General features: G+C 35.6%; 1 protein-coding gene across 1 annotated transcript in view; it reads left to right on the top strand.

Annotated features, from left to right (window-relative positions):
- LOC126373087 (fasciclin-2) overlaps nucleotides 1–22,814 on the top strand; it is a 137,927-nt gene extending 115,113 nt beyond the window's left edge. The window contains exons 2-15 of the mRNA XM_050019078.1: nucleotides 10,296–10,458; nucleotides 11,889–12,049; nucleotides 12,280–12,404; nucleotides 12,641–12,781; nucleotides 12,869–13,003; nucleotides 13,112–13,419; nucleotides 13,504–13,625; nucleotides 13,703–13,853; nucleotides 13,938–14,130; nucleotides 14,282–14,556; nucleotides 14,636–14,786; nucleotides 14,873–15,062; nucleotides 18,894–19,089; nucleotides 20,764–22,814. Coding sequence (XP_049875035.1) covers nucleotides 10,296–10,458; nucleotides 11,889–12,049; nucleotides 12,280–12,404; nucleotides 12,641–12,781; nucleotides 12,869–13,003; nucleotides 13,112–13,419; nucleotides 13,504–13,625; nucleotides 13,703–13,853; nucleotides 13,938–14,130; nucleotides 14,282–14,556; nucleotides 14,636–14,786; nucleotides 14,873–15,062; nucleotides 18,894–19,089; nucleotides 20,764–20,893 — 2,441 coding nt within the window. The 3' untranslated portion in view covers nucleotides 20,894–22,814. The remainder of the gene's footprint in view (nucleotides 1–10,295; nucleotides 10,459–11,888; nucleotides 12,050–12,279; nucleotides 12,405–12,640; nucleotides 12,782–12,868; nucleotides 13,004–13,111; nucleotides 13,420–13,503; nucleotides 13,626–13,702; nucleotides 13,854–13,937; nucleotides 14,131–14,281; nucleotides 14,557–14,635; nucleotides 14,787–14,872; nucleotides 15,063–18,893; nucleotides 19,090–20,763) is intronic.
- Nucleotides 22,815–24,096: the final 1,282 nt, after the last annotated feature.

Here is a 24,096-nt window from a genome sequence, read left to right on the forward strand (position 1 = left end):
CAGAGCAATGTATTGTCCTATCCTTGGAATTAACAGCCCAGACAAGGGAGTTATGTAGCTTTTTTAAGTTACCTTTCTTGCCATTATTGTCTCTTGTCAATAATGGCAAGAGAGGTAACTTATTCAGACCTTTTCATGTTACGTCATTGGTCTTGTACCTGATTTCCAATGGGACGTGGGCAAGGGACGTCTCCGGTAGACCTGAACCCGTCTCGCTTCGTTTCACACCATATGCGATTTGCCTATTGTCGCTCGAGTCAAAGGTGAGGTAGCGGTGTTTAGGGGAAATGTATTTGCCCTCTATCATTCCTCTTTCTTTACGGTCTACCTCGCTTAAAAGAATACGGCGGATTTATTTGACTGAAAAAGACGGTGTGTTTGTGTATACTGTAACACTGTAGGTATGTAGGAATCTTCTATATTTAGTGTTGCCAGGTCCAGATACTTAATAGGTCTAATTTATTAGGACCTCGAAAAATATGGTAAAGTTTCCATGTAGACGGAAAACTCGGTAAACCCGATCTTCAGCTAAATGTGACTCGGATATGGTGACATGGAACCAAGTCATGGCTTTTGCATAATTATGTTAGACACGACGGGATCCCTTACTCAATTATTACGGCATGACCAGTATAATAAGCAGTATTGCATTTGCTCTGTCTGCATGAAACTAAATTCTCTTGTGGATATCTACATGTTATAGGCATTAAGGGACATAATTAGTGTCCTAGTGAGATAGCCCTATACTGTAACAAACACATCATGGTTGCTCTACTAGCGGGAAATTATTATTCCCTATACTTCATACAATTTTCTGGTGGAGCAACCGTCATGGAGTCACCATAGTGTTTTAGTGAGACAGCGTCCTTATCATGCATTTATGTATTTGTATTAAGAACCAACTACTCAATTTAACGTATAGGTATATACGTGTATTTACTTCCGTTAGTTTAGATGCTGTGTGTTCAATGCTTACTGTATTAATAATGTTAATTTAATAAGTACACGTTAATATTGAACATGTGTGAACTAAGAGCCTTATCGAATCTGCTTGAAGCGTGACGATAATACATTATCTGCACCGAAACACAACGTAATTAATGATTTAGCGACACACATTGACAAAACCAGAGCTTGTTAGGAATTAAATGAACATAATTGGTAATACAAAACCGCGCGGGGACGTGGTTGTTATGAGGCATACAAATTTCCCGCAAACCCTTTAATCCTCCGCTCGCTTATTTCACTTGTCCCCTCGTTCGGTGCCCCTTCCTCCTCCTCCACGTTGATGAAATTTCCACTGCCTTCAAGGTATATACTATGTTTGTAAAATTCATGCTAAGCTTTTGATACGGAAGGTTGAAATAACACCACTTCACAGGTGCATGTTGTTCTATAAAATGGCGCCCGCGGGACGAAGAGTGCATAATAATAACATTATTTTAATTTTGACAGAGTTTGGAATGGTTTTTGAATAATATTTTAGCTTTTATTCTCACTTTTCTCGCCTATTGACAGCCAAAAATACTCATCATTTGAAGTATACCTACAACAAAAGTTAAATGGGAAATAAGTAATGTTTATTTTTTCAACGTCTTGTCAGTTAAGTGGGGTGACTTATTTAACAAGAATCGATCAGGGAAGGAAGTTGGACAAATTATTCATGAATTTTTATGGAGTTGTTGACGGCAGTAACTTTTTAGCACAACATTAACTTATCAATTTGTTGCCGAATAACTTTTCGAGTGGGTTTAGAAAATAAGTAGGCGGGGGAGGAGAAATGGTGAGTAGTGCTTTTTGAAAATTTAAATTAAAAGAAGACTTTTAATAGAAAATAGGTCTTAACACTTATTTGGAGTTGATACACAGTTATTGTGGTCCTGACTGTCACCGGCTTTGTTCTCAAACGGGAAACGCCGTCGGTTCGAATGTCGGTACCGGATTTGCACCAATGAATTATTTAAAATATCTTAAAAGTGCAATTTTTACTAAAAGAGCTGGATTGACCATTATAGACGACGATACGGCTCACCTATCATGTAAGTCTAACAGAGAGCTCGGTGAAGCGTGAGTACTCAGTCATCTTGCGATTGATGTATCACTGACTAGCTCATTTTGGAATATAAACGTAAATTTGGAGTTGAAAATAATATTACAATCAAAAAATATTTATCAAATCAAATGAAAAAGTATTTATTTTATTTTCTTACATGTTTTTCTTAAACTAGTTAGATACTAGAGCCTCCTTTTAAGCAACATATTGCCTGTACCAGGAGACCCCGCTCTTCTATAATAGTAGTAAATAGATAAGAAAGTTTTGTTAACTTTAATTTTACAAATAAGCAATTAAAGAATGTTTGTATAATGTGTGTGTGTGTGTGTGTGTCTGGTCTGTGTGTGTGTGTCTGTGTCTGTGTGTGTGTGTGTGTGTCTGTGTGTGTGTGTGTCTGTGTGTGTGTGTGTGTGTGTGTGTGTGTGTGTGTCTGTGTGTGCGTGCGCGCGCGTGTGTGTGTGTGTGTGTCTGTGTGTCTGTGTGTGTGTGTGTGTGTCTGTGTGTGTGTGTGTCTGTGTGTGTGTCTGTGTGTGTGTGTGTGTCTGTGTGTGTGTGTGTGTGTGTGTCTGTGTGTGTGTCTGTGTCTGTGTGTGTGTGTGTGTGTGTGTGTCTGTGTGTGTATATGTGGGTGTGTGTGTGTGTGTATGTATATATGTGCGTGCACGCACGCACGCGTGTGTGGACGTGTGTGTAAGTGTGGGCGTGCTCGGGCAATGAGGGTAGATAATCCACGTCAAGTCGACCTACGTATCTAATAAACACAACAACATACGACAAGAAACATGATATCCAAATGCCTTGTAGATAAACTTTTTATGTCCGTTGACCTTAGATACTTTGCATGTGGGAATTCAATACAAAACCCCCAACCAATTTGCATAGGAAGCCAAAAAAGGAGGGCCAAACTTATTTTTTGACTATAAAAAAATTCATTCGTTCGTATCCCCGTCGGGAATTTTATGAAAATGTTCCGTTGTAAATCAAAAGTAAGTATCTTTCAGCGTCTACGTTGTTTATTTTCATGAAGACTGACATGTTGTTATGTTAGGGATTTTACATCGTATTGTTATAACACAAAGAAAACTAGACTTTATTAAGTATACATATTTCCATATTTAAAACATAAACCCCACTTGTGTCTATTGTGACTTATTTATATTTTATCCAGAATTAAACGTACTTACCACCAGTATTTTCTGCAAATCTCGAATTTCAATTAAATGTTATTTCTTAGGCTAGGAAAGTTAGGTTATAACTTAAGTAAAATAATATTGTAACCTACCTAATCACAACCAAGCCGTTTTCATTGCTTTTTTAGTTATCAATTTAAACATTTATTTTTCTAAAATAACTCGTGATCTCTAAAATGTGGAGATTTTGCGAGATTGTAATTTCTAATCTCGCGAGATGTGGAATTTGCGATATCGACTTGACATTGCATTTTCTAGTTATAATTGTGACAAGATAATTGGAGGTGTACGAAAATAAATAATAATCAACGAATTACTATACTTTACCAGGATTGCCTACGCCTGTAAATAACTAAGTATATTTTCAGATAGGACGTCACCCCTACGTAGACTTTTTAACCTGATATTGAGAGGCTTTGAGCAGGATAGAATAACTAAGTATTTTTTTATTTCCGTCACTTTTCATGCATGTAATAATGTTTGACCTTTAAACAAGCTCAAAACTGATGAGAACAGAATACCTTCTACGGAATATTTTCTCATGCATTCTCAGAATAAAAATTCAAGTTATTACTTTAAAGTAGGAAAGAAAAGCACACATTATGAGAAAGGTAATAAAAGAAGGCGAGCTCCGGAAGATTTCAAAACACGCGCATATCGTCGTCTTTATGCGTCGTTATTTTACATGGTATCATATTCACAAAAGTTTTTATTATACAAAAATCAGGATTTGTTGCGTGTTCTTTTACACTGCGTGCGCCGCAGTACCGGGCGGGGGTGGGCACGCGGCCCGCATACAAAATAAAGTAAAAAATTCGCAACGTCTTTCCCTGATCTGAGAAATAAGACCGTAATGCAATATACATTTTGCGTCCCTGCACAAATTGCAGCGTATATTTTTTTCCTTTTCAGGTCTGTTCTCGTGTTATTTTGTATATAAATGTAGACAGACGTACGTAAAATCACACTTTAAATCTTATTGGGAGTTACAAACCGTCAGAAGGCAACTTGAAGTCATTTGGTATTAGCTTTAGAAACCTCGGAAACAGTTTTAATTTCATCTTTGCTTCATCAGACAAATTAATTAATTTGACTTTTAAGTTTAGCTGTGTTGGTAGAGCACGAATCATATAAGTCTCACGTACTTAACTAAGTCATATTATTCTTTACTGTTCTCATTAAGTTCTTTTTTTCTGTTCAATCTGTGGTATCTTGTGATTGGCGAATAAATATTGTTCTCTTTCTAATGTTCATTTTTTAATAGTTAAGCTGTTGGATTTGTAAACACCTATATGGTCGTAAGGCCCAAAGTCCTTTTAAAATCCAAATCCCATTGTTTAACTATTGTGTCTGGAAATCCGGGCCTTACGAGGTTAAATTGCCTGCTTGTGAGTTTTTGTGTGAATGTAAATATCGAAACCCACATATATTATTTCCCTTCAAGACAAGTTTTTTTAGAAATAAAAACTGAATTACAAGATAATAATGTCAATATAATTATATAATTACAATAAAAAACAAAAAATGCGGCTATTTCGTTCAAACTGACGTTTAATTAATAAGTTGCGATGTCTCCCCAGCATGTAAAATTGAAAAACTTTTTGACGAAACGAATTAGAAACAAAGTTTTAATTAATTTTGGCTACAAATGCGTTGTTGAAAATAAAATTACTTTACATGTGGTTTCAAATTAGTCACGGTAGGTAATAAGAAAGTAATCATACTATGTTATAACGGGAAATAATGTCTGTTTGTGGGTTTGTTTGTTCTACTCCAACGAATAAACGGCTTAACAGAGTTCGATGAGAAGGTACCATATACAGGATGTTAGTGACATCGTAACGAAAACTTTGAGGGATGATTCAGGCCATAATTCTGAGTTGATATCAAGCGGAATTTTCCGTCGCAAAAGTATGGAACGGAAAATAATTTAAATAAGCTCTAAAATTTTCATGACTTCTCCGACAGGAAATTCCACTTGATATCGACTCAGAATCATGGTCTGAATCATCCCCTTCAGTAATCGTTACAGTGTCACTAACACCCATACCTACTTGTATGGCTACTGTATGTACTTGTATGGGGTGTAAGTGATATCGTAACGAATATTGAGAGGGATGATTCAGCTGATTATTCTGAGTTAATATCAAGTGGAATTTTCCATCGCAAAAGTATAGAATTGAAAATAATTTAAAAAAATAACATGAATTTTGCGACGGAAAATTCCACTTGATATTAACTCAGAATCATGGTCTGAATCATCCCTCTGAGTATTCGTTACGATGTCACTAACACTCTGTATAAATATAATAGGCTCGAGTTTGACTATAATCTCACCTGATGGCAAGTGACGATGTGGTTTAGGGTGGATCACGCTTACCTAGCAAATGCCTATTCACTCTAGTCTTGAAGACTCCCAGATTATAACGAGTCGGAAAAACAGACGACTGCAGACAGTTCCAGCTTTGCAGTTCGCATCAAAAAGGAAGAGGCAAAACGCTTAGTGCGGATTGTGGTATATCTGTTACGGCTCATACCCGAAGTGCGGCTACATCTAGTTTTAGCCGGTTAGAACTAGGTGTAGCCACTTACTCTTGGTTAAACCTAGTACGAGCAGATTGTTTTCGGGTAAAACTAGGTCTAGCCTTCATCATGCCGGCTACAACTAGGTCCAGCCATTCCCTGTTGGACAAAAGTAGGTCTATCCGATATCATTCCGGCTAGAACTAGGTACAGACAATCCCTGTTAGATTAAACTTAGATGTGTGTCCCGCTAAGCCTTCCACCTCGCATCACACAATTTGTACAACGGCACAACGCGTACTAAACTCAAAGCGCAAGGGCAAACGCGGGTGTATAGGTGGCGACGCGTCTCGCGTGTCCACAACATAAGGATGAAATGCAATGCCGATGTCTAGTTGTCCGTAGATGGAATGGTGTGTGCCATACTTATATAATAAGTAATATCGTGCTAGAAATACATTTTCCTGTTTTCTCAAACTACACCTACAACAGCAAATATAACTTCACACCTGTATCCCCGAAGAGGTAGGCAGAGGTGTTTAAGATAATTTATGCACCCACTCTTCGCCAGCTATATTTAAGTACCTAAGTCCCATGTAATAGGATTTTTTATTAATTTCCTATACCTAAAGGTTGCCTTGAAGAGATAGCTCCTTTAGCAATAAGGCCGCCTGTTGTACTACCTAACTGTTTATTATTGTGCATATTGAATATTTGTTTTAAGTGCAATAGTAACCACACCACCCCGCACACCCCCTCCTCCCCCCTCCCTCTCCCCCTCCCACTCCTGTGTGGGTTGTGAGGTGGATTACCAACCTCATCAACCCACACGAAAGAAGAAGAAGAGTGCAATAAAGAGATTTTGTATTGTATTCTATTGTAGGAAGCAACCCTATTGCCATTGGACAGCCAGAATTTGTAGAGCCTACCCACAACAAACTAAACTGACTCTTTCGCTTATTTAGAACTAATAAAAGGCAAAATCCCTCGGGATTGCCGAGGACTCTACATTATATTATATTCTCTATACTTTTACTTTTATGTTACAAAGTAAAGGGGAAGGATCCAGTTCCACAAACGCAATTAGCAAACGAACTCGCGGTGAAGAATACCCTCTAATAAACCTCCATCACGTGCCAGCATGGTGAAAACCACTTTTGTAGTACTGATGAATGCCTGTGACTTTGTTCGGATTAATTTTATTTACCCCGGTTTTCCCGGGTACATCTTTTTTGTCTTCTTAATGCAGATTATAAAAGTAACAACACTAGTTCTTTTGATCATCCCTGTGTTTATACATACATAAACACATAAAAAAAACATAAACAGGCACAGGCCTCCCCTTAGTCAACCGGAGGGGGTTTGGAGCATATATAAAGACATATTTTATTTGAACACATAACATAAGATACGACGCGACTATATTACCATATTAATAGACGTAGTCAGAGGTACATTCATCACACGATTATTATTATTATTAATAATAATAATAATCACACGATGAACTAAGTTTTTAAGTATTGTAAATTTATTTAAGGAAACCTTGTCTTCTATCGTGTGGGTTCTGAGGTGGATTACCAATCCCATCAACACTAGTGTTAGAGATAATTTTGAGCCGCCAAATGTCCCTGTTAAGGCTCACGTAACGACTACTTGTTTACTCATTGTTTTAAGTTTACGCGGTTATCAGTCATCCCGTGCTCATGGCACTTGCAACAGTGTCGAAATATCGGGAGTCTCATATCCCCATTTAAACGCGGTAAGAACCCGTTAATATGTGCTTTAATTACTTGTTTACTTACATCAGTAAGTAGTAACCGGGACCAACGGCATAACGTGCCATCCGAAGCACGGATCATATTACTTCCGGACAATCTGATGATCAGCCTGTAATGTCCTATCCAAACTAGGGATCACAAAGTAATTTTTGTGGTATGACCCAATCGGGATACGAACACTGGACCACTGAGGTCGTTATTAATTCAGAATATATTCATTTATTTAAGGAAACCTTGTCTTCTATCGTGTGGGTTCTGAGGTGGATTACCAATCTCATCAACACTAGTGTGAGAGATTCATGGCCGGGTGTGTGGGATGATCATCCGGTATCATACAATTCTTCATAATAATATTTATTACCTTAAAAATAATCCCTGTTTTGTTATTTTGTCAATCAAGTGAGTAGGCCTACGCATGGTATAGGTGTACATTGTGGTCAAACAATATTGGACGCAATGCCATTAACAATAAAACACACAACCATGTGATTTTCTTATATATATTGCTGAGTAAACCGTATCCAAAAGGGCATAAGGTGCGATTTAGAGGAAATTTGTTTTCACAACGGATGATTAGTGGCTGAATTTTTAATGGAAAAGTAATTAAAAGTTACGTATACGGTAGGGATCATGTTACGTAATGACTTATTTCATATTTATACTTTCATCAGTTTTTGATAAGCTATTAATGAGTATTGCGGTTATATATAGTTACCGTTCGAACAGTACAGCTAGGTTGGAAGAGAAAGGACACTGCTAAATTTGTATTAAATACATTAGTGAAACAAATAAGGTTACAGTTTTGCCCATCGCTCATAAATACACTTTATTGCACAGAACTAAATTTCAACAGTCAGACATTACACATGAAGATCTAGTCATGAACTATATCTAGTTAAGAACTAACTGAAAACTTTGTGAAAAAAATAATTATTCGTCATCATCTCCCTAGCGTTTTTCCGTTTCTCACAGGGTTCGCTCACCTAATTTGAAGATTTCATAGAAAACAACAAAAATTAAACAGCAACAAAAAATATTATTACGATAAAATTGTTTTCAATGTTGACATTAATTAGAAGAGCTATTAATAAAACGGTGAAGCGTAAACAAACAATTAAACATGCTGTTACTCGTCGGATAATATTCGGTTAATTAGTATATAATGTACTGCTATGTAGATCGGGGATCAAAAAATATATACATTTTTATTATTATGTGCGTTGTGTCTCGGGTACGCTAAATTACACACGGCTTCCACATAAAAACATAAAAAACCCTGAAAATGTCAAAATCTGTGCATACTTAAAACAAAATGCGATATAGAATAATATAACATAATACACATAGCATTACATGACAAATACTTTATTACACACTTTATTATTAAGGTGGAAATATAATTTTATTAATTACCCACAAAATCTGAGATATATTCAGCTGGTACATGAAATGCTTGGACAGTTAAACAACTTTTAATCAAATAATAAATAATAGTAGGTACCTTCCTACTTAATTAAATGTAATATTAGAAGATGTACTGCCTTTGATGTTTTTCTATGGTTTTCTGCCGTGTCAGATGTCAATCGAATTTTGTTTCGGTATCTCAATACAAATGCAAAATTTTACCGCCGCGCGCGCCGTTTAATTGAGTATATTACAAATACTAGGGCCGGTGGACTATCTGGTGAGAATGGATGAGGGCCTCTTGCAGAAAGAGGCACGTCGACCAGATACTGCAGACCTCAGTAACATGAGACCAATAGGAGCTGATTACAAGATTTATGGGGGAGACCTGTGGCATATCTTTTATATTTTTCTATGGTATCTGTCATGTCAGATGTCAATCAAATTTTGTTTCGGAAATGCAAGATTTCACCGCCATTTAATTCTACGATATCTGCCAAATAAAGGTTGTTAAGAAAGCAATCGTTTCGGGAAAATACCGTTACCTCGCCTCTAGACGTAATATTTTTGTAGAATATAAAAATATAATATTTAAATACGTATATTCAAACTGTCAATCATACGAAAGAATAAGGAAATTCAGGCGTGAAACATCCCTTTTTCAAAACATAATATGCCTATTAGGGTAAAATGTACATAATAAACAGTTTGTTGTATTGGAAATGCGATTGACATGTTTTGAAAATATGGGAAATATTGGAAATGTCGTCAGCAGAGAGAATAGGGACATGACATTTTGTTTTTTTATGACGACAATGGAAATATCTTATTAGATGTGGATGCCAATGGCTTTAAGGAAAATAAGCAATCAACTTAATTTTAACTTCCTTTGGCAGTTCTAAAACTAGTTCCGTCTCTTTCTTCCAGTCTTATTACTTTATGAGCTCTCGAACTAAAAATTAGATTATGTTTGTGTCCAACCCAAAGGGCACTACTATGTATTTAGTACTCCTTAATTATTATGCGTTTTCTTCAATATTCAATATTCTTTATTTGCATACTATGATGGTGTACAAGTTTTTAGTTCTTCGAAGTAAGAAAAAAAAATGATAAAAATGAAATGCCCATTGTTTCAATTACTATTATGTAGGAAAAAGTAACAATATAATAACGTTCATACATACATACCTACATAAAACCTATTCTAATAATAATGAGTATGAAACATGTATACATGCATATATTGTACCTGTTTTTTATGGCCTTAATTATTCCCTTTGCTCGTCACAAAAAAACCTTTTATAAAACAAGAACTCCTTGTTAATATCTTTCTCTTGTCCACAGGATGTTCTTCACAGACCCTGCGCATCTACCCTATGCAGAAGCAGCAAACAGTAGCTGTGGGCAAGTCCGTGGTGCTGACGTGCCAAGCGGACGCCCAGGACCCTGGCCTCGTCACGCCGCCACAGTGGAAGGATCCCAAAGGACTGGTCATCAATGAGGCTGCGTAAGTATTCCTTACTTTTAAACAGTGTTGTTACAAAATCAAATCAAATCAATTTATTCGCGAGAACATATAAAATACAAAAAGGTGATAAAATATTTTACTTACATAACAATGTTGTGATGTGTTCGGCCTGCATGCAGGCGTACAAATATTAAAAAAATAAAGAAAGAAATGATAAATTGAAAAGAAGATTGAAGATTATACTTATTACAAAATTTAATAATTTTTATGTTTAAAATATTACTTCAAATTATAATAACATTTGTTAATAAGCCATTTTGTTAGGTTAATTTTAAAACGAAGACTAAAGATAAACTAGGTTTAAAATAACAATCCGCGCCACGAAAGAACGGAAAGTAAGTAATTGGTACTTAAGCCATAATAATCCATAAATAATAATACATAATTATATTATAACATGCAGACTTCGACCGCGGGAATACTTTCGTTATTTAGACTATATTTTATTTTAGTTTATTTTTTAGTTTTCGTTTTATGACACTGAAGGAGTTTTCTTCAAAAGCTAGAAATGCGCTTATTCAAGGCTATACTGTTCATACTTCATCACCAGCCCATCAACGTCCCCACTGCTGGGGCACGGGCCTTCCCTATGGATGAACAGGAAGATTGGGCCTGAAACCACCACGCGGGCCCAGTGCGGATGGATGGTTATTAACGACTGCTAATGCAGCCGGGACTAACGGCTTAACGTGCCTTCCGAAGCACGGAGGAGCTCGAGATGAAAACTTTTTTTGCGGTCACCCATCCTATGACCGGTCTTTGCGAAAGTTGCTTAACTTCAACAATCGCAGGCGGAGCGCGTTTACCGCTGCGCCACCGAGCTCCTCATACTGTTCATACTTACTCTGTATTAACTAGTTTCCTCTCAAAAAATATTTCAATGTTAATCATAATCATAATCGTGTTATTATCTAATATAAAGTTTATGTTCTGATATCAAACCGTAATACGATTGAAGCCGGTTGATGGCACTTACGTGGCTAGTAGATCAGTCGCCGATTTATTTTTCACGTGAATACAATAAGCAAATACAATAAGTCAAGTGAAAAATAAATCGGCGGCGAAGTACTTAGTTAATGCCATATGCGGCAATTCTAAATAGATTTAAGTAAGACTAAGTGGTAGTCGTGGGTAGTGCTTTCACCCGCTACAAAAATTTAAGACAACAGGCCCGAAGGTGTCACCTCTAAAATCTAACACTTATCATGTATCTTATTTTAACAAATGATCGATTTTCAAGTGAAAAATTTTATACAAGCAAACATGACGCAATGCTGTATTTTTGGCAAGTACGTCGAAACCCATTAGCGTTATTGTTCAAAACTTGCGTAGCCTAAACAACAATCATCTGTAAGCAGCAATCGATCATTTAAAAACTTCGAAATTGTAACCGAACCTTTCTTCCGCAGCGCTGGCACACGTCCAGAAATCTACACGGAGACGCAAGCAGCTAAGCAGTCGCAGTTGCTATACATCTCATCCATCACTCCCGCTATGGCCGGGAACTATACCTGTGTGTCTACATACGCCAATACACCACTCAGTGACAGCGTCGTACTTGAAACTATTGGTAAGAACTTTATATTAATGTCAGTTGATATATTTGAGTGATTTAGTGTTCTGTAAGGGGGTTTAGTCACTTTATTAGGGTTGTATGTATAAAGAACTTAGTTTGTTTTGGTAAAGTTATAAGTTATAAGCTCTTTTTGTGGTACTTTAAATATTTAATTGGCAAATTAATGAAATTATAGCCAATATTCAGTAATTAAAACAACGTGATCTTAATGTATTTTTTTTTAGTTGCGATCACTTGGACAAACGCCAATGAAAACCAATACGCTACGAAAGGCAAGGATTTCAAGGTTATGTGTGAAGTGACTGCGGAGCCTGCTCCTTCGGTCGATTGGTTCAAAGAGGGAACACCTGTAAGTAGAATTTATTGTTTTAGCTTATTATTATGATGTTCTGATATATTATACTCGTTTGTCTATTTCAGTTTCTAATACTTGAAGTGTAATTGTCACTAATTACTTAAGTAATCTGTGGTATGTTGTTTTCGAAAAATAGAACATAATATATTTATCTAAGACGTAGTAGTTACCAGTCAAGTGAAATTGATCCAAAAGGAAATAAAAAATAGTAAGGCAATTTTCTTTCGCAGATTATGACTGGAGACCGATATGTAATTCATGCCAATGGATTGATGATCAAAAATGTTGAAGAGAGCGACGATGGCACTTATACATGCAGAGCTGTTGTTATCCAAACTGGCGAACTTGCTGAGAGAAACATCAAAGTTGAGGTAAACATTTTAAACTACTTTACATAAGCCACGTAATTTTAACTATAAAGACAATCATGTTACAATGTATGTGGTCTCACATTGTAGGTTTACACCGCACCAGAAATGGAGGAACGTGATCTAAGAGTTGAGATTAAAGAAGGAGAATCAGCCGCTATCACCTGCAAAGCAAGGGGAAAGCCGCCTCCGAAATATTCTTGGATTAAAGCCTCTACTCGCGAAGTAAGTTTAACTCTAAGTCTATATTTTTATAATTATTCACTCTTAATATTTTCCATAATTGTTAATTAAATATTTTCGGTAAGTACATAATAATTTCTATTGTTTTAGAACTTGGCAAGCACCTCACGATTCAGTGTAAACGAAATAACTGGACTGTTACGAATCGATCGCGTAGAAGCTGGTGACTATGGTAAATATATTTGTAGTGCCTCTAACCAAGCTGGCCAGAACGAAACCGAAATAGAAATCGAAGTGTTGGTCAAACCAAGAATATTCGAACTGTACAATACCACTGCTGATCAGAATCAGGAAGGAAAACTAGAATGCAAAGCTACCGGAAGACCGGCGCCAAGAATTAGTTTTAGGAAGCGCAGCAATCAAGAACCCTTTGTCAATGGACCTAACGAAAATGGAAGGTAAAGAAAAACACATTGTACATTAGATTATATTTGTTAATATATTAGCAATTACAAATATTTTGAATACTGATTTAATTACAGGATCACAATTGAAACAACAAGTCATCAGACGGGAGATCAAATGCAATCAAGTGCCATCATGACCATCGTGAAAGTCAATAGAAGTGATGATGGCCTTTATGAATGTGTTGCCGAAAATGACGGTAAGATAGAACACAATAACGATATACTTCGTTCATAGCTAAAAATATAAATTGTACTAATCCATTAATCAATTCAGGTGGGGAAGCAAGAAAGAATGGCCACTTGACGGTACATTTCAAACCATCTTTCGAACATATGACGAACGTTCCTATTTGGAGTTGGAATGGACAACCCGTTAACATCAGTTGCATTGCCGAAAGTATACCAAATGCTACCATTAAATGGAAGTAAGTACAAGGAATGTCGTAATACACAAACAAGCACAGTTTTTGTGGGAAGATTTGATTTTATTAAAAATATTTTTTTCTTAGGTTCCATGAGTACGACTTGGTAGAGTCTCCACATGTCAGAATCTATGGATCTGGACCCATCAGCTATGTAACTGTTACTCCTATCGATAGGGCGTTGTATGGAATTTACAAATGCATTGCGACGAACAAACTTGGTGAAGATGAACATATTATCCAATTGAGAGAAGCTTTCCCACCAGCGGCTGTTGTACAAGTAAGTTATTCTTGCAAGAAAACTAGCAAACGATTACGCGAGTTACCATATGTAGAAGGGGGAAAGTGATGCGCAGACTCAGAATCGTATAATGAATCATATTTTGTAGAATTTTGAGGAAAATCTTATATATATACCTCGCAATTTTCAGGCTCGCCAGGAAACAATCACAGCAACGTCAGTATCTTTCAACATTGTTGGACCAGCAGAAGACATGGGCCCACCAATTCTAGCGTACACATCACAATACAAGGAGAATGGCAATTTTGATTGGAATCTCGCCCAAAATAGGACATGGTCCGTCAATTCTCCTTACATTGTTGAGAACTTGAAGCCTATGTACACATACGACTTTAGGTTTGCTGCCGTCAACCAAGTGGGCGCTGGACCCTGGGGATCTCCATTGACTGTTATTATGCCTAGAAGGTAGTGATTAATTTATTTAATTGTTTTTTAGCTTAATTTTCAACGAGCACATTTTAACTTATCTCTTACATATTGCCAGATCGCCGCCAGAATTACCAAAATGGAGAGATGACAAACTAAGTTCGGAGTCTCTAATTCATGGAAAGTACGCTGACAGATATGAACTCCAGTGGAGGGTCCCTGCTCATAATGGTGAACCTATCGATATGTACGAAATCAGTCATTGTCCTGTAAGTAATATTTTATTTCAACGAACTTCTACGACAAGCTAAGTATTTTTTTAATTTAAATTATTTCTACATCATTTTGACTACAGGTACTGAAAGTGAGCGGAGAATGGCGGATCGCCGCGGAATCCCAGTGCGTTGTCGAGGAATTGAAATTTGAAGCTATTGCGTATGAAGTGCGAGGACTGCAGCCAGATACCCGCTACCGCATGCAAGTCCGCGCCCACAACGTGCTGGGCTACTCTCTACCTGCCCAGCTATACATTCAGACCGCCCTCGGTGAGTACAATAAAGAAAGTAACGAAGTTCCTCTCCGAGCTGGCTTCTACGACGTCTATACCGCCGCTGACCCGCTAAGCCAGTCTAGGACGTCAGCTGTCACCGCTTCTCTCCTTACTTTATTCGCCTCCTTGTGTTTAGTTTTGTAAAGTGACTCATTAGTGAACGTGTTGTACTCATTTTATATACCTATTTTGTAAACTTATAAGTTGGGACCCTGCATCTTTCAGTGACGTTATTGTATATTTTTTTTTATCTTTATGAGTTTTCTTTCTTTAATTTTCTTTTCCATGTTACTATTCTTTGGGTTATAGTCATCTTGGTATTCAACTTTCTTCATATAGTTAGTATTGAAAAACTGACTGATTGTATTATAGAGTGTAGGTACAAATACTCGTAGCAATGACATAAACAAATGTGCAAATGGTGTGTGATGAGTGTGTGTTGTATTTTATTTAAAGTTTGCATGCTTTTATTATAATAATTTTAACAATGATTTTTTAAGATGTTTTATTGCTTTTGTAACAACTTTTGATTATGATTTAAGTGAATATTTTTATGATTATTATCTTTACAAGAAACGATGTTATATTTTGTTGGTGTTAATTTGTCAATGGTAAGTTTTACGTTCAATTTCTTGTTGTATTCTTTTATTTTATTACAATTTATCAATTCATCAAATTGTGAGAATTTATCATAAAAAATGTTTTCTAGGTAATCCAAGTGGGAGTCCGACCTCTTTGAGATGGGCTCAAACCAAAATGGATATCATTACGGCTATATTAAGCATAGGCGTGTTTTATATCATTTAAACTTTTATATCTAGAAATAGCAAGCAATGAAATGAAATTGTATAAACATTTTTAACAATTGGTATACATATTATAGTAGGAAAACAATAATGAGTTTTTAAAACGACTGTCGTTATTAGGGTAAGTTAATTGTTGTGATAAAATAACTTGATGTTGTGAAGCGGCCACTTGTTCAGCATCAGATTTTAAAAGTATATCAATAACTTTATTTTGAATGTTTTAAACTTTGACGGTGCCAAAATTGTGGCAAATTAAGATATCACCGATATAATAAGTAAAATAACACTTGCAAAATATGAAATCGTTAAAAATAATTAATGTTATGTATAATGCTCCTTATTTTAATGCGCATCTAAGATATTGCCTAATTTGCATCTAAACGGGTCACCGTTATATCACCTTTAGATTATAAATATTAGATACTATTAAAATTTGCCAAAGGTAAGGCATTCGTTCGTAGCTTTTAAAAATTTTCATAGACTATTATACAACCACTGTCTACGAATTTTTGACGACAATTTTGTCTTTTTTGATAAGATTTAGGCTAGTATATTTGTAAGGCGTGGTTAAGTTAGTAGTGAGATGAAATCGTCCAACTTAAAGTGGTCGTCATTTTTGAAGGAGTTGAGATAATTTAATGTAGATAGCGAAAATTTCTATAAAAAATGAAGAGATTGATTGTGATCTGTTTGTTACATGAGGAAAATGACCAATTTGAAAATGTAATAAAGATGTTTTGAAAAGGGATTCATTTGTTTGACGTTATCCTGCTGAGTGAAATTGAATGAAGTTCTTGGAAATAGGTCACTGTTCTTCTTTGAATAAAGTCTTTGAATAAGATTCTACTTGTCAAGTAATAAAACCACATGTATTGACTTCATTCATTTTCAGATTTATAAATATATCCTGCTAGTAACCATGGACAGTTCCTTTCTGTATTTTTATTTAAGTTAGAGCCAAAAGAAAGCTGTCAAGATGCTAACCAAGAGACCGATCCATGTCCTTTTGATTGTCGATCGTATCAAGTGTGTTTGTGTCGCCCTGACCGAAGTTTGGGTAAATATATTTCATATTAATACTATTCTATATAGTAAACCTGCTGTACCCCTAGTTTCCTTGGAATGAACTAATTATGCATGGACCTTACTTAACGCTAGATTGTGTACACCGAAATCAATTGTTAAAACCACCCTTCCTATTAGCATGGACAATACAATGTTTTTTATTAATACCAGTACCGCAAATACGTCAGTTAATATTAAAATTACCTTTTTATCTCGGATATCCACGGAAATAATACCGAATTATATGTACAACAACGAACAAGTTTATATAATTTGAACGATTCAGTGATGAATTCATACAGCATTTCCCACATCGACATTTCGCCCAATTTTCGCAACTCCCGACCGCGAAAGGCCGTCTACATTTTCGAGCTGCAGGCTAAAATATTTATCAGTCTGCAACGTATCACCTGACTTACTGACTGACATTCAATACTTTATAATCCGAATATTTATAGAATAGCTGAAACTAAAGTTCCACGAAATGAAAAGGGACTAACTGTTTTGGGATTAAATAATCGACATATTATTGACATAGTGTCGTTGAAATTTAGTTGGGACAGCCGAACTTTTATAAAACTTTCCAGAAAAAAAAAACAAGAGTTTTAGGAAATGAGACGTCTCAGTTCCAGTCATTTTTAAATATTTTTTAACATGATAATAAACTTCATTTAGCTTGATCAATAGATTTTATATACGTGTTTAGGAACTTTTTATTTATCCAAGCATGATACCTTAGAAATGTGGCCACTCCTACTCGTATTACGAAACAATAATTAAATCATTAGTCTGTCTTTCTATATCATTATTATACAACATTAAGTTTACCTATCTGGTTGTAGTCACACATTTGTTGTTTGAAAACAAAATAGAATGATATTAAATAAAAAAAAATATCTAATATCCAATTTTTTTCAAACAGCAAATGAATTTATACCTATTTATGTTTTATATTTCTGTATTAGTAGGATGTTTCAGGTGATGGTTAATATATTCCCTTAGGGTTTATTAGTATTATTTTTATTATTATAATTATTGTCAAAAGAATATCGTCTCTAGACACTGTCTATGCTTATATGTATATGACGTGACTTTTTATCACTTGCTATCTTGGAAGATCGAGTTATACATATTTATGATCGTAAGCGCTGTGAGATGGTTCAGTTTTGTATGGAATTGTAATTACTATCACAAAACAGATAAGGTCGATTTTTGTTTCGTTTAATTACTTTAAAAAAGTTGACGTAGCCGAATTCTGACAGCGCGTACGAATCGCTACTTAGTCTTCCATGAGTTCCATAGATTCCTAGATAGAATTCTACGTGATAAAATTTCACAATATAGATTCAGAACTATTGTCATGGGGTTTGAACATTTATTTTACATTAATCGACATTATTTGGAATGTTTGCATCTTGACAACTTTTGTTTACTATCTAAATTTAAGGTTGCTGCTCATTTATGCATCATATCTTTATTTTCCATCGACCATCGATCATTTCATTCAAACCCCATTTCATACGGGCGGAGAGCTTTCTACTCTAAATTTTATAAATCCGTCGTACCATTGAAAGTATGAAGGTACTATTGCCGTTCTATCGTAATCTTCGGTGATTGGGTGCACGTTTTGTTGAACTGAAAGCACTCTTGCTGTCACCATCCAGATTGTAATGAATGAACAAATGCTTGGACAATCTAAACTACCTCTTCTTGCACTTCTATGAGCACAAGCGTCGTTGCATTTGTTACAATCACCACTCGCGTCATCTAACATTTTCAGCTTTGCAACATGATGCATAAGACTAACTGTATCAAGAGCAGTAAACCTTTCAGACATTGGCAAATTATATTGCAGTTAAAAAAAAAAGCTGTATTATTCCTAAAGAGTATTGTGTCTACTGCTCTTCTATGACTTGCTTTGTTACAAATGACTCTAGCGTTGTTTATTTCAACAGGTGTGGGACGATCAGATTTCGCTCCACCGCAACTTCTATCGAGCGGTGCCATAATCGGAGTGGCACTAGCGGGAGTCTTCATCTGCCTCATTGTCGTGGATCTACTGCTGTTTTGCTTTAGACGACAAGGCGTTATCGCGACGCTTTGCGGCAGACGTACAAAGAAACACAGCGACGATGAAGCCAAACTTGGAAGGTTCGTACTCATTTTTTTAACTAGTCCACAATCGTATTTGTTCACGACGAAGTTCTTCAGAATCCAAAATCATTTAGTGTTTAAAATAAATATATTACTTTTTTGTATTAACTTTTTTATATTCATTTCACATCATCGACATTCTAACTATTGTATTTATAAAGTTTGTTTAATTTGTTTATTATCTTCAAATTTTTGTCGTGTCTTGTTTCTTTACGTCTTGAGTGTCACGTATAAGTGTTAGTGTCGATGAGAGATGTTTCTGCCCGCTAGTCTGTACGGTTGGCGCTTCCCGCTCCCTTATTGCAGCACGAAGCCGCGCGCGCCGCCCTCCCCCGCGCCCCTGCCGCCACCCGTCAAGCTCGTGCCCACCCCGACGTAAGGCACCAGACATGAGTTTGCCTGCATGCTTTGTTTGTGCGGACGCTACGGCACGGCCCCTGTGAAAAGCTCTAATTGATTAAAGCCCAGATTCGATGAACCTGATGAATGACGATGACACTTCGCTGGGGCCGGCCAATTTGTAAATATGAATTTTGAAGCGTGCTTCGCGTGCTATTTGTAAACAAACGCTCGATCGAAGCGAATGGAAGAAGCGCTTTTAACATAGAACGTTCGTTGTAAATCGTAGTTAGAAAAGGTTATGAGTGTCATTGAAAATCAGTTCTCTCTTAAGCATGTAAGTATTGTTAAATAATAGGCAACAGTTGTTTCCTACGATCGTGTTCAAACGCAACGTTAAATAATAACTTCCACTTACAATTGTTTTGTGCGAGTTGTTTCTGGAACATCTCTTTCGACTTTTATCTGTTTTGTTTATATATTTTGTATTTTTTTAAATCAATCACTATTTGAGAATTTTTATAACATTATCACGTCAACATTCTTGCACAAAATCACTAACAGAAAAATTATCTTTCCCCACGCTGCCTCAATCCGGTCACGTATAGCTATGTACCAACTACGCCAGTGTAAGATAAATCACTATTATATTATTTTAACCTACCTATATTACTGTGAAACCCCAAAAACAATCACTTGTTGTTTCAAATACGAGTCTTATCTTGAAACAAGGTTGCAGATTCAAAGTATTAATGCTTTGTAAATATTTCTACTCAACACCTGCTATTTCACCTTTTAATTTCAGTTCATGTGAGTATTACAATATAGAAAAATTTAAATTCTATAATTTGGACTTTCACAGTAATGTTTAATGCGTTATGAAATTATTTTGATTGAAGACTAATTTTGTTTTGGTTTAGAAAGCTTTTGTCAGTCAAGTCTTGTTGCATCGATTTATTTGCTTGCAACTTGCAACCGGCCATGTGTGTTGTAACAACCGTGCTATTGTCCAAAACCCTCATCCAATGCAATTTATGAGTTTCCAATATTTGAGGATTTGGTTCATACCAAACAGCCCTCTGTATTGGTCCGGGTTAGTGGACGATATATAAATGAAGTACAATCGTGTGTTCCTTCAACCTCAATGGGAAATATCTTTTTTATGGTTTTGGCTTTGTGGTACAGAAATATCCCGATATTTTAATCGGTGTGGTAAGATATAGATTGTTGAAGTGGTAGTAGATATGTATATTATAGTGTAAATAAGTACCGCTGTGAATATGCTTCTTGATATTAATCACCTTATATTCAAAGTTCAATTTCTTCTCCTAGGGATGAAAAGGAACCTCTCAAGGATACTGGAGACGATGCATTGAAGAGAAACTCGTCAATCGAATTCGACGGGCGACGGGTTTACGCTACCAGCGGGGGACCAATAATTGGAAAGAATTCGGCTGTCTAAACTAAATAACAAAACACTTTTTAAAAGACTAATCTCTATGAAGAATATTTAATCACATTACTGGATGTTAAGCGATATAAAGCTTGTGTATTTGTGATGCGCGACCAGTATTCGAAACTGCCAAAAGACGAATTGTTACTCTTATTGTTAAGTGTGTAACCAGCTTTACTGTCTGTTCTAAGACTTATTTTCCATCTGTGTAATGACTGTTCTATTATTATAATCACATTATTATTTGTCTATAATTGTGTAAGCTTGATGTTTAATGGATGTTCCACTGTTGCTTTTTGAGGTACGACATGTGCCTTTTAGCGTTTGAGAGATGACTTTTTATCAACTGAAATATGTTTGTGCATTTGTTGCTTCTGATAGACGATCTTTGTATCTCCATACCTTCTAGTAATTTGGAATGCTGTAGTAAGTTTCATTCTAGGTTTCCCATGTTTAGCAATTTCGTAACTCCCAGTACCACCTCTAATATAGTTCTCTCATGTTCAGTTGATAAAAATCAATCCTTATTTACTATTTTCTCTATTTCATAAATGAGGGTATTATAACGTAGGTTTAGTGTATATAGGTACGTATGTTCTTTAGGTCTTCGATGAAGTCACAAATATTTCCTTATCAATACATCACTATGTACTTGCTTAGGTTTGATTATTATCTTTGTATGCATCACTGTTTAGCCTACCCTCAATATAATAATGCAATAATATACTTACTTTTGAGTCCACTAGTTCGTTTATTTCGTACATATAGGTACATAGTTTAATATAATACATTATAGAGTTATATCGATAATGCCGAATTGAAGTCATAGTGTTTTGTTACTTCCACCAAGTTCATTTAATATACATATTTTTATATCTAGTTAGTAAGCGAATTCAGCCACAACCAACCTACTGTGAGATTTTGTACATATTATTTAAGGCGCCTTGTAAATATTATATGTAACTCCTCTTTTAGATACGAAAAACAATGTTATTTAGTGGAGCAATTTAAAATTTTGACCAGTAGTAGGTTTCTTATCTAAAACACACAATGCCTGAACAAACATTGCTCTATTAGATGATATTGACGCTTAGTTAGTACTTAAACAAAATAATTTGCTATTTTAGTCAATAAGAACTATGAAAAGTTTTACAAAAATAATATCACTCTAAAGAAAAAATATTGGGGTACACTGTATATTGTCCTCCTTAAAATTCTTTTATATGGAATATAATCCGAATATTATATCATATTTATGAATTCTAGGAATTTTACATTTAAGTTCTGAGGTTAGGCTAAAAATTTGAATTCTTCGTTTTAATTTAAATATAGAAAACACGAAGGCTCTCATTCCTCTCATGCCTCATAATGAAATGCCTCAAAGACGCTGTCTATAAATGGCGCAGAATAGAAAAATATTTAAAAATATTTAGATCGAACAAACTGCATATTAAAACTATTTGTATCAAATAAGTAAAATCTTATTTCATATATGGGTTTATTGTTCATTTTAAATTAGATTTTTAATTTATTTTAGGTCAACGAGTTTTTGTTAGTGCCTATTTCTAAGGAAGCGAATGATGAAAGTACCTATGTTGAAATAGGTTTAATAGATGCTGTATTTTATTAAGCCAACGGAAAAATCGGCGATGATAATTAATTATTTTTTTACAAATAATATGTAAACCGTAAATGTTTACTTAGAAAAATCAACTGATGATACTTAATTTCGGTACGGTAATTTATATAGAGTCGCCAATGTTGCTCAAGCAAGATCCAACTGAAATATTTAGATATATAAATCACAGTTTATACGTTAATGTAAGTTTGTACGTCTGCCTATCAGCTTGTCTCATACGAAGCGGAGTCATGACCGATATCATGATCGGAAAGCGCATTTTATAAAAAATAAATGTGATAAAAAAGTTGATGTTTTATTTATGTACAACACTATTAAGTAGGGTGTTCAAAATTAAGTTACGGATCATCAATATTAATTAGGTACCTATTACAAAGCTGCAAAGGTAGGGACGCCCAAAAAATTTGTCGACAAAAGATTTCTAAAGACTTGATTTATCCTCGTTAGTGGTATAGATACGAATTGAACGCGATACGCTTTTTAAACGCCCGGTGTTATTACAATGTAATCCTTTGTAAGGGGATGCGTCAGACTCGCAGTTTTGGGAACAATAGGACAAATGTTGTGCAACAACACTTATGGGCGTATTAGCTGTAAATAGTGCTGCCATAATATCATTTTATCGATCAATTGTTTTTTACCGAATTTTAGTAAGGTTAAGAAATAATAGACAGTACACACCGGTACAGATCGGAGTACAAATGTATGAATGATTGATTACGTACGTATGAACGGGCAATTAGTGGTATATCCTTCATGCATATAAACTTTTTTTGCTCTTACTTTATTAATTTGTTAAGACAATCCTTAAAGCCAAATTTAGTAGGTAAAACAATAACTCCCTATTTTTATTTTATTATACGTTCTTTTTTAAAAACTGTCTATACGAGTTCTAAACATCTTGTTTATAGATAGTTACTTGCTGTTCCTCCGTGGTCTACTGGTTAGAGTGTTAGGCTCATGATCTGGACGTCCGGTTTCGATTCCCGATGGGGACATTGTCGAAATCACTTTTTGAGACTGTCCATTGTTTGGTAAGGACATTGATTCACCCGATTGTTCGTAGAAAGAAGAAAAAAAGAAATGATTCCATGCTTCGGAGGGCACATTAAGCCGTTAGTCCCTGCTACTAGCCGTAAAACACCTCCAACAACCGTGGAGTGAAGCAGCGTGGAGCAGTGGAGCAGCGTGGTGAAGTATGCACCATGGCCTGTGCTCAGCAGTGGGACGTATATAAGCTGTTTATGTTATGTTATTTACTTGCTGAGTGTTTGTCTATAATTAAATCAAGAACAATTGATATGTTATTTATCTAATAATGACGATTTTGACCGCATAAAATTGAAATGAATCAGTCCAAATATAATTTGCTAAGATACAACTAGTGATGGCAGTCAAGTGGTCTTGATAGCTTCTTGGCCACTTGATCTTATTACGATGCTGAGTTGGTCCAATGTCAGTGGAGTGGGATATCCGAGGAACGAGGAGGTCTCCATAATCATGTCAAGCACACTCAGCTGTGTCAGAGTTCCGATATCACTCGATATCTGCTCAATAACTGAACAAACGGTAG

Source organism: Pectinophora gossypiella, chromosome 15 (assembly GCF_024362695.1).
Source record: "Pectinophora gossypiella chromosome 15, ilPecGoss1.1, whole genome shotgun sequence".
Lineage (NCBI taxonomy): Eukaryota > Metazoa > Arthropoda > Insecta > Lepidoptera > Gelechiidae > Pectinophora > Pectinophora gossypiella.